Genomic DNA, 12,701 nt, shown 5'->3' on the forward strand with positions numbered 1-12,701 from the left:
TTGATTTTTTATAATTTTTATATGGAAATTAAAAAAATTATTAAAATATATTTAAATGTTAATATTTACTGAAATGTCGTTAAAAATACAATAATTTGAGATTCAAGTAAGTTTCAATAATAAAAATGGAACAGTATTAACTTTTTTACATTAAAAAATTAAAACAATAATTAATAATTAAAAAATTTTATAATTCAATTATTATGTTTATGTAAACAAACATGTTATAGTTACTTGTTATTTTATTGTTGTTTTTCTTTTATTTTTATCTTATAAACACAAGCCAAGTACAACCATAATCATTTTCATTTGTATTTCGTTTTAATCTTGGTTCTTTTTAAATGCAATATCTCTTGTTTACAATTTTTGTATTGATAATTATTTTTTGCATTTTTTACAATCGAATAAAAAAATGATTCACAACAGAAACTGGAGATTCGTGAAAATAAAAGGATGCATGATTAATAAAAAACATTGATATTTAAAAAAGTTGTTTTATAATAATCAATATTTAAATACATATTTAAATACACACAATCTCAATAACACATTGATAAACATTTTAAACTTGTTTTGAATATAATTAAATTGTTTTATTAAAGAGTTTAATAGTTTTTGAAAACAGATTTAATTTGTATAAAATATACACATTTTTCATAATTCAGAAATAAGCACAAAAAATAAATCTCAATTAATTAATACAGTAAAACCTCTCATTAGTAGATTAAACAAGAAAATAGAACCCCTCAATAGTTATTATAATATTGTTTTCCCCCTCAATAAGTGTTTTTTATTTTAATTGGTTGAAACGTCTATTAATGAAAGGATTTTCTAAATTGGGCATTACAAATGAAATATTTTACTTTAGTCAAAAATCATTAAATAATTACAATTAAATGATTTTTCATACTATATATTATTTATTCAAACAAATTGAACAGAGTATTAATCATAATTAAAAAAACTTATAATAATTGTTCGATTATAGAAATAATGATAATATTTTCTGAATTAACAAAATAAAAATAACTTTTTATTCAAATCTTTCTGTTTGTGAAAAAATATTTAAATGTTTAATAATAAAGCTGAATAAGCATGTTAAAAACCCATCAATATTCAATTTGAATTTTAGTATTCGTCTCAAACATTTACAATATGAAATATGTTAATTATATGTAATTTATAACATGAAGAACAACCAAATATAAAAAAATATTTTGTGATTTTGGCCAATTCAATGAAGACTTGAAAACTTTTTGAAAACTCTCGATATTTAGAAGTTGTTCATTTTCATTAACTGGATAATGATTTTAGATTTTTTAATTAACAATCACTCACTCTGATTCTCATTAACTCAGGGCATGATAAAAATAGACTTTTCCAAAATAATTATTGCCGAAATGTGGTTTTATTAAGTATGAATTTATAAGAAAAATCAAAGTTTTGGTTCAGTTTTTTATTAATAATGATACAGTGGTGACGTGGGTAATTAGAATTGTATTTTTAGAAACCTTTGAATAAAAATAAGTTTAAAGTACTTTTTAATTGAAATTGTTATTATCAAACTATTAAAAATTTATCATTTATATTCATTTTAAAAATTAAAAATTGGTGTTTTGGATGTTTCCAGCTCTATTAAAAATTCCTCATTCTTTTATCTTTATATTAATCTATAAAAAATATCAACATATTTCATTATGTCTAAGTTGGATAGTTACAATGGAATGGTTGTCTCACAACACTTTTCTTCAATTAGAGACTTTATAAGTTTCGAACAAGTTTGCAAAAAGTTCAATGGAACCATGGCGAAGTTTCATTACAACCCGATACCATTAACATTAAAAACAATAGAATTTTTTGAGTCTTTAGAAACACTTTACATATGGCAGTTGACTGATGAAAACTTTGGAAACGACTATATGGCTTCCAAGAAACAACGTGATAATGAAAACATGCATTACCACATCATGCAACACCCCTTCAAAAAGTTAAAGAAAGTCTGTTATCCGAAGATGATGAAATTAAAACCGAGTTATTGGTTTCCAAATGCGTCTGTAGCTTTTTTCAAAATCGTAGTTTGGCATGACGTCGAGTACCAAGTAGTAGTCGATAACAAAGACAAGAATGTCGTCTTTAAAAACGTGATCTTAAATAAAGAGAGTAAAAAGTATTGTCATGGCACCATTCCAGAAGAAGTTACTGAAATTGGAGAGGAACTTTTTGAATATGATTCAATAACTTCCATTGAAATTCCAAAGTCTGTCACAAAGTTACACAACTCTGTATTCGAGTCGTGTACAAACTTAACAAGTGTATCATTCCCAGACAAGTTATGTATAATTGGAGATTCTTGTTTTAAAAAGTGCAACCACCTGAATGAAATTGTATTGCCTGCACACCTTTTTGAGATAGAAGGTAAAAACGTTTTTAGTGAATGCAACATAACTTCTATAGTTATCCCCAAGTTTGTCACATCAATACCAAGTCAATGTTTTTTTGAATGCAAATTACTGAGTAAAGTCACACTCCATGATAGTGTCGAATGTTTATGTTCGTTTTGCTTTGCTGGGTGTGACGAACTTTGCCACATCGACCTCCCAGATTCGATCACATCAATAAGAGCTGGTGCGTTTAAGTTTTGTAAAAAACTTAAAAGTGTGACTTTGCCAAGCAAAATTGATGTGATCCGAACTGTTACGTTTGAAGGATGTGTTGAACTTAGTGAAATTAAAATGAGTGGACAAATAAATGTGATGGAAAATTACTGTTTCAGAGATTGCCTTGCACTGAAAGAGTTTAGTATTCCAAATGGGGTGACAAAAGTTGGTGATGGATGCTTTGCAGGATGTTCGATGCTCTCAAAAATTGACATCTCGTCAACAGTCAGAACTATTGGAAAACAATGTTTCAAAGGGTGTGGATTATTAAAAATTATTCCACTCCCAATTACAGTCGAATCTTATGGCGCGTCTACATATTGATATTCTTATAATATTCAAATAATTGACCTTTTTGATATTTACTGTTTTAATAACATTTGAGTTTAAAAGTGTTTTGATTGTTTGTATAAATTTCAAATAGAAACTAATTTTGTGAATTTATGAATTTAAAAAGGTTTAATAATGGGTCAGTAAAATGGTGAAATAATTTTACTGGAAATTTATGTTTACAGGGAGGATAAAAAACCGCTTTTGTCTTTTTAACCGCTACTTATCGATTTAATAGTTATAAATAATAACATTACAATAAAAAGTATGATACAAATTACCACCTCGGACAGAAAAAGTCTCCACGAGGCATATTCAGCCTTCATGGTAAACAGTACTATACATTTTATTATATTAATATTATTTAAATCTATAAAATCAAGTGGAAGCGGTAAAAAGACGGAAGCGGTTTTTTTTAGCTTCCCTGTAAGTAAATTATTTGGTGAAATCGTTTCACCAAATAGAACTATTTAAGTTCTAGAATTTTGGTTTTGTTTATAAAGAATAATTTAATAAATATCATTTTAATGTTTTTGGTTAAAACAATTTCAGCATTTTGAAAAAAAAATGAAAAATTCAATAATGATTTTTTCTTACAATTATTACAATGATCGGCAATATTCGTCTTCTTGTAAATATATTTATTACTTATCATAAATAAAAAACAATTTGCACAAAACATGTTTTAATAAATACTTTAACAATAACAACTATATATTTAATAAATAAGGAACAAATCAAAAACATATTATTTATAAATATTGAATATATATCAAAATAATGGCACATATAATACATTTAAAAATGCTCGTAATTAATTTAATTTGTTTTTATAGGCAACAAATATCGAAATATCATTTGTACAACATTTAACCGTGGTTTGGATTGATTATCTATAACATTATTTGTAAACATCTATATATTATCTTTTGAAAGGCGCTTAAGAATACTTATTATAGTTCGAGACATTATATTCAAAAACAAATGTAATTAAATAATTATAGAGTACAGTGAAAAATCACTGCGGCGTGAAATATTACTGCGAATTGTTATTGGGCAAAAAATAATGTTATTAAGGGTTTTAAAACATTTTGGGTTTAATTTTTTTGTTATTTAAAGCTATTAACATGAAAAAAGATAGTTTTGTTCTACAAAATCTTTTGAGGCTAAGTCAACAGATTGTGCCAAGAGAAAAAATGGTGTTTTTATATACTTTTTATGAAGGTTTTGTTTTTTCCTTTTCTCGTTGAAAAACAAAACGTTATTAAATTTTTTGTTATTACAAAAAGACAAATTCTAAATTATAGTTTCACATATCCAAAAATTATTTTATCAAGTAATAATTTGTTTTGATATTTTCAAAATGTGAAAGAATGTACCAATAATTGATGATGATTTATTCGTTACATCAATTTATGAAATAAAATTTTATTGAACAGTCGATATCTCTGCCAAAATATGAACACATTTTAACAATAAAGTTTTGCTTAATATCGTATTGTTGATGAAGATTAAAAATTATAAATAAAAAATCGTTCTCATAATTTTAATTACCAAATAATCACTTAACAATATAATTTCATTCTGATGTATAAGGTGAATTCTTTAGTTGCTTTCACAACGACTTGTTATTTGAAAAATCATTACTTAATGTCTTGTTTATGTTTTATGAAAGTCGTTGATTTTTCGATTAAAAAAATCCAAAGAAAGAATCTAACCCGTCACACCGTGACACAAAAAATGGTTTAAAAACAAAACGAATAAACAATATAATTATATATTTAATACCTTTATCTGTATTATAGAAACTATGCAATCAATACTTGAAATGTCAGTTGTATAACCACTGGCTTTTTTATTGTGAAATGATGTGATAATACATTCACAATTCACATCAAATAAATCAAACAATGAACTATTATTATAGTATAAATATAATTAAAATATAATAAACATCAAACAAGTGAAATAGTTAATTTACGTGCAAATTTAATTAACATCAACATATCAATAGCAAAAATTTATAATAAAACAACAATAATTTATAATTTATTTTTTCTGAATGTGAAACTATTTTTTAATAATTATTATCATATAATTAAACTAGTCGAATAATTATGGATAATTTTATTATAAATTATCATTATTTTAAAAGAACTAATACACCAGAACCCAAACAACTTAATTCTTTCATAACAACAAATTATTTAAATTTCAAATTGGTGTGATTAAATTATCTGCCATTTGAAAGCCCCACGCTCGTTAACCGTTTGTTATCATCAAATTGATTTATATTTTATAAATTTATCAATATGATATGTTTATAACGTGTTTTTGTATTTTGTTTATGTTTATTGTATTGCAATTTGTGTTGTTATAATAATATCGAAGTTGATACATTTATTCGATCTTAATAATTCGAGTTGATATTTTTGTGTGTTTTTGTATTATTATTATGTTAAAACATATTGATTATAATGGTAATTTAAGTTTATTTAATTGGAGTTATTAATTTCAATATTCCCAACAAAAATTAAGGACTAGCTGAGCAGAAATCAAATTTCAAATAATAATGTCCAAAAGGTGGACTATTTATTCAAAATTTCGATGTTTTAATTTATTCGTTTTTGTTATTATGTTTTGATTTATTGTTTAGTAATTTATATTATAAATTGTTAAAATCTATAAAATAAAAACCAATATCTAGTTTGAGTTGTTTGGAATGTTCGTTTTTACGAATTTACCCTTGTTTTAATTGATAGCCATATTATATAACATTTTTACAAAGTAAATTATTTTTTATGTTTTACAAGCCACAATAACATTATTTTTTGCCCAATAACAATTCGCAGTAATATTTCACTGTACTCTAATTAAAAAATTATGAATTTAAATAGTTATATTTTTGATAATTAAAATATGATAATGATGATCATATTATTGCGATTTTATCTATCAGATAAATTCTTTAAATAAACAACAACTTTAATTTCCGACTTATTGTGTAAAGGAACGTTGTATTGCAATATTTATTGAATAATTATGACATGAAACGCATATTTTTACTAGACAATATTTCTTTAATTACACGAAAATAATGTTTATTTGAAATAAGTACAAAAACAGAAATTAAATTTTACTTACATAAACTGTATTTCAAAACTCTGTACCGTTTCCAAAATTTATGAAAACCCTTTGTCCTAATTTCCCATTATTTATTGTTTTATATTTGTTTTATTTTTTATTTTCCTTTTTGTTGAACCAACAACGGTTCACAGTTTAAAACCCTTAAAAATCAATACAATTTCAATTATTGAACAAAAAAATCGGGAAATTACCCAAATATTGAATAAATCTTTCCCAATTTTCCAGGTTCGTTATTTGGTCAGTGGTTTATTTTGTGACTAAACGTGAGTAAAACAACATATTTCTAACAAACACAAGATAAACGATAATATAACAATAAACTAATGATGTAATGAAGTACATTATTGCATCAAATGACACAACACTTTAATAAATAATAAGTTTTTGTTTATTTCAACAATTAAAAAAGTCATCGATAACATAAAACAAACATTTAAACAATCAAGGTTATTAATCAAAAGAGTCTAAAATAAAATAAACAGTTCAAAAATAAAAAACTTTTCAAGTGAATAGTTTTAATGTTATTTTTTTTCTCTCAATGCTTGTTTTACTCATTAGTACTTTTCATTTTTATCCAGAACACTACTTGGTGTTTCTATAAACATGGACATTTAATTATAAAGCTGTGTTTTATCTTTTTGGTAAAATTTGTGTTATGGTAATCACAATTTTAATCCGAAGTTTGTTTTTTATATTTTTCAAGTAAATTTTTAGTGCAAGATTTATTTGTCAAGTAAAATTTAAAAATACAAGTTCGTTATCTTGTTTTTTTTGGTAAATATTTATAACAAAAAATGAGGGTTAAGAAAAGGAAAAATTATTTAGAAATTATAAGTCCAATAAATCGGGGCATCCCAGTACAGAGTTTTAAAAAACAGTTTACAATCTAAGATTCTTTTAATTACATTAATTGAAGAGAATAGTCGTTTATTTTAAAAATGATTCATGGTGGTAAATGATAACTAATAATTTTAAACATAAAGTGCCTATTGTTTTTATAATATGCGTTATGTAATAATATAAATTTTATTGTTGAATTTAAAAAAAATGTTATTTTTAAGTTGTTTACACTTATATTAACGTATCAGCTTCCGATGAAATAAAAATATTTTCTCATCAAATATGTTTAAATTTATTAAAAACAACAAAAGTCACATTTGATTTGTTTTTTGAAAAAATAAAAAATAAATTTAATGATATTGGTTATTGTTGGATTTTTTTTGGTCTTTTTTGTTTTTTTATCCGCTTTTTAACATCCAAACAAATAATAATTAAATATTGGCAAAAATCGAAAAACTATATAAAGATACACAGTTGGAGTAATAACCTGTCAACCGGAACTAACCTGTCAGCCATTTTTTAAATTCAATTTATGGTATTTTAACCATTAATTTGTCTTTTTTAGATTATTCAAGTTCAACAAAATCAATAACAAAAAGCAATGAACAAATGAGATGTTTTCTTCGAATTTCAAAAACGAAAAAAAAGCCGAAAAAAACTTCAAAAATTTCCAAAATTTGTCCTCATTTCACCAAAAAGAGTCATCGTTTTATAAAACATTTTCTTTTTTACTTGGTTATATTTTCTTGATTGTTTTAGAAAATGTCTTCTCGTATTGAATCAATTTCAAAGTCTTTACCAAAAAGTTAAAGTGGAAGATATTCAAATCCCCCAAAACCCCAATTTTTGCACAAAACAATCCATTATTTTCATCTAAACAATTTTCTTTTAGGTTTTAAATCGTTCATAACTTTAAACATCCTTTTCATGTTGCCAAGTTTTTCATCACTGAATCTGATGTCCTGCTTCCCTAATCCTCAAAATCGTGTTGTCGCTGATCACAACACTGAAATTCCAAAAGAGACAAAAGAAACAAAACAGTTGAAGAAACCTTCTCTTTCACAAAACAGCATGCGTCAAAATGTCCAGAAATCAAAAGAGAATGGTATCTCTCCAAAGAGACTTCTTCTTGTTGAACAGGCTCTTGAACAAGCTTGGCAGGATGAGACATTTTTGAAGGAGACTTCCATGCGTGAACAAATCCATTATTTGCATTACAAACTTCATCACTCAACAAGAACTATCCAGATGTTTTATGGTGCTTCAAAATCCACGATAGACACCCACACCAGAAGAAAAATCGGAGAATTGAAGAACGGCAAACCTCCAAAAATCTCCAAAGATGTTGATAACAAAATCGACAAGTGGCTTGTCACTTGTAAACGAAAGGGAATTGCATGTACTGTCACTGGAATTCTTCGGTACCTGAGTCAAAAAGTACCCGACATTGAAATATCGCGACGGGGTCTCATTAAACACATGAAGAAGTTGAAGATTGGTCTCAAGAAAGCACCCGCAGAAGATCTAGACAGAATCTCCATCAATCCAGAGAACATTGTTGATAACTTCAAAGAGCTCAAAAAGTTTGACAATATACCAGCAGCCCTACGTGTAAATATCAATGAAATGGGAAGCAACGATTGGGCAGACAGAAAGAATCTATACATCTTCCAGAGTAATGAGGACAAGACAACCCCAAAGCACGGTTGTAGCAGGTCAAGTAAACATTCCACAGCGATAGTTGGAATTTGTGCGGATGGAACAACGTTGCCTTTCGGCATTGTCATCAACCAAAAACAGTTCTTTTGCGAAGCCAAAGAGAAGTTCCCCGACTGTTTCGTCTATTACACAAACAACGGGTTCGTCAACAAATATATCTTCAAGCATTGGATGGCGCAGATCATCAAAGTGATCGTCAAAAAGAGAACAGAACTTGGTCTTGATGGTAGTTGGGGACTTATCACAATGGACAACTTTTCGGGACATCTTGACGATGAGCTTCTTGGATGGCTCGAAGCAAACCAGATCAAATTGCACACATACTGCCCCCATTCAAGTCACCTCACTCAACCACTCGATCTGTGTTTTTTTGGAGCAGTCAAAAAACACTCAAACGCAGCAAAGTCACTTGTTCGAAAGAGCGCTCCCACCAAAGAAATCACCACTATGTTTTCAGAAGTTGAACAAGAAGATGAGTCCGACCAGGAAGTCAACGACGCCTTCAATGAATTCATCGAAGATCCAGAGGACGTAGAGATTATGAAGTCGTTTGCAATGGAAGATGAAGCAATCAACAAAGTCCTTAATGGAAACTAAAGATCTCCAAACGGAAGGCAAATCAGCCTCAAAATCTCCTCACTTCTCAAGACTCTGAGTGATCGCTCAACCATTGGAACAGTGGTGGCTTCATTTGAGAGAAATGGGATTGTCGTCAGAGAGGTAGATGGTATCAAACGAATAAGAATTGACCCGAATCGAGCTGCGCGGTTTGTAAAAGAATATACTTCCATCGCGACAAGAACGGACATTCTGGAAATGTCGGAAATTCCGAATGAACCCGTTCTCATTGGGACTGTTGATGAAAAGGTTGTTGAAGTTCCCAACCTTTTGTCGACTCTGGTTGCGACGATCACAAAAGGTGTCGAAGCAATAGAGAACATTTGTTGTTCCGAAGAAATGAGACAGAGTGTAATCCTGATACAGAACGAGATCCAGAAACTGACAGCGTTTAAAGAAAGATACAACCCAAATGAGAAGTCTTTGGAACCAGTTAAGTTTTATCTGGATCAAGACAAAAGGAGATACTTTGTTTCCAGCAAGCATGGTGACGATATCACGTTTTCAAGGAGGTGGTTCGAATGGATGGATGGTGTTAATGTAACAGTGGTTCAACCCGATTGCCCCATAACCCCAATTCAAAACATCCCAGGAAGTTCCCAACAAAACGAGCAAAGAGGAAGAAGAACAAGTCGTAGAGGAAGAGCTCCAAGCAATAACATAAGAATGGACACCAACAGCATTTCCAACGCCGGTCAAGAGACTTCCATCCATAATACTCAACAAGTAGAATTGCGACCGCCCCGGTTGGATTCTTTTCAACCTGACGGTTCTGGAACCCCCAGTTTCCAACCCACCTCCGCTGTTAATTATGTGACACTCGGAACCCCATTCGAAACACTGGGGTATTCTCAAAGAAGACAAACCTTTTTTCTCCTCAATTCTTCCCACATAGTGAATTGCAACAGCGTGGCAGAATGTTGTCCCAGCATCCCACCCATCAGCTTCAGCTGAGGCTGTTCCTCGATGACCAAGGCGTTGATGAAGAACATCACAATTAAGATGTCTTTTACTCTCATCGTTTTTTTTTAGTTTTACTTTTTTACAAAACCCAAAAATACCAAAAATACCAAAAATACCAAAAAAGCTGACAGGTTTCATTTTTGAGATGAAATCTCAAAAAACAAATGCCATAAAAAAAACGTACTAATCCGGGTTTTAGGCTTCCTAAAGGAAAATGGCTGACAGGTTAGTTCTGGTTGACAGGTTAGTACCTCACCTGCAGGTAAAACCTAGGACCAAATCATAAACCAGGGACCAGACTAAATTAAGCTGTTTTATTTTTGGTATAAAGTTTTCTTGTCAGAGAAAAATCCCTTAATAATCGGGTTTTTGGAGGATATGTTGGGTTTTTTTTCAAAAACCAGGGACTAAGTATTAATAGACACACTGTTTTTTTAAATAAAATAGAAAAAACTATAAAATATGAAACTCTTAATTAATCATTCGAAGTTGTCTCAACTGTTATAGCCCAGCCGAGCCAAAGAAAAGTTTGTTCTTTATATTGATTTATCTTTCGTTGTTGAATACGTAAAATAGTTATCAATCATTTACTAAATGTCTAACATTTCGATAATTTATTATTCTTTATTTTATTTTGATTTATTGCGTGAGTCACTTTTAATGCTGAAAAAAAAAGTGACTCATCAAATCAACCGAATGAATAGAAAATACTACGACATCTTTTTTGAAAAAATGAATGAACGATTTAATTGAATGGTTGTGTTGAAGTTAAACAAGGTTAAACAAAAGAATAATATTTTATAATTAAATAATAATTAATAATAATAAACTTACTATTATAACTCACATCAACTGTTGCTTATTCAAACTTTATACAACACATTCATTTTTTTTCATCCCGAAAAATAACCGTTTTTAAGACCAAATAATAAGAAAATTACACATTTATTTATATATTTGCCCGTTTTATTGTATAAAATCCGCTTAATATTCAATAGCTAAAATTAGTATGGTCCCTGGTTTTTCCTGTATTCCCTGTTAATTCCGTTATCTGTATATGTGGAACAGAGTTAAATATGTCACCAGTGGTGAACGTCTTCTACGAACGGAAACTATAGACACTGCGACGTACGATTTGATTAATGATTTGAGGAAGCAAACTTCTTTAGAACCACCTGAGATTAAAGAAGTTGTCGAGAGACTTGAAAAGATGTTTGTAACGATGTAATTCACTGATTTTACTTTTACAATAATGTCGAAGAGAAATCAATTAAATGTCACTTGACCAATACGAAGCAACGTTTGGCTTATTCTCTTCTTATTTTTTTATTTATTTTTTATCAAAGAAAAAATTGAACGTGAAAAGGTGGGAATAGACTATATAACGAAATTATAACGCAAATGTTGTAATATGGTCGTTCACTTTTAAACATATGGACTTGCGTGGTGACGTTCTCATGAAAAGAAATCACCGTTTGACATTTTTAAAGAAAGAACCTTTATATTCATTACTCTACTTTATTATAAAATACATGTTAAAACTAATTTGTGTGACACAATTGTGTTAGACTTCTAATTTATATAACATACAAAAAATAAAACGTGCAAACTTTTTTTTTATAAATGATACATCAAACGTAAACTGAAAAAACACAATATTAAAACTGAATAATATTTTATTTAGAATAACTTTTAGTTTACGGATTTAAGTTGATATTCATTTGTATGCGTATTATAACAATCATATTTCTTGTATTGGAAGAATTAAACTGACAGAACAAAAAATGGTTTTTGAAACAAATATAAAAACCCTGTAAATTTAAATCATCATCAAAACAGCAACAGACAGCGCCAAAACCCAAGCTAATGTGGCACGATCCGAATTTTTTGTAGTGCATTTAATGCATTCTTTGTCGTCTTCTTTACATGGTGTTGTATAACTCTCTTTGCACACTTCACACGTCACCCCAGACACCGCCTCAAATGTATGATCTGGGCAAGTTTTATAACATTTTCCCTCATACTTAATTTTAATACCACTTTCGCACTCATCACACGCACTTTCTCCTGAGCATTTCGCGCAGTTTTCAGTGCATTTGTAGCAGATTTGGTTATTACTAAAAGAATTCTGTGGACATTCAACTGCGCATTTTGTCTTGCTTGGATCGAGCATATAATTTCCAGTACATTCACTGCACGAGTTACCATCAGTGGAGCACTTCTTACAATTTGTCACCTTGCAGTCCTGACAGTTTCCGGCCGTTCCATATTGCCCGTCTCCGCATGCGTTTGTTGCGGAGAAACACGCCTTTGAACTTGACAATTGGAATTCGTCAATGCACTTAGTGCATGCGTTATTGTTATCACACAACGCACAATTTTTAGTTGTGCACTTCTGACACACTCCATTCGATTCATACGTCCCTT

The 12,701-nt window shown here is 29.0% G+C and overlaps 2 protein-coding genes across 2 annotated transcripts; one reads left to right on the forward strand and one right to left on the reverse strand.

Annotated features, from left to right (window-relative positions):
• Positions 1-1,697: 1,697 nt before the first annotated feature.
• Positions 1,698-2,981, forward strand: EIN_167340 (hypothetical protein; the record flags this gene model as incomplete). The annotated part of the gene is made up of 1 exon (XM_004183737.1): positions 1,698-2,981. The coding sequence occupies one exon, from the start codon at positions 1,698-1,700 to the stop codon at positions 2,979-2,981; it is 1,284 nt and encodes a 427-aa protein (XP_004183785.1).
• Positions 2,982-12,093: 9,112 nt separating this feature from the next.
• Positions 12,094-12,666, reverse strand: EIN_167350 (insect antifreeze protein; the record flags this gene model as incomplete). The annotated part of the gene is made up of 1 exon (XM_004183738.1): positions 12,094-12,666. A coding segment is annotated over one exon (573 nt), but the record flags the coding sequence as incomplete, so codon positions are not given.
• Between the last annotated feature and the right edge of the window lie 35 nt (positions 12,667-12,701).

Source organism: Entamoeba invadens, assembly GCF_000330505.1.
Source record: "Entamoeba invadens IP1 unplaced genomic scaffold scaff_1105074725591, whole genome shotgun sequence".
Lineage (NCBI taxonomy): Eukaryota > Evosea > Mastigamoebida > Endamoebidae > Entamoeba > Entamoeba invadens.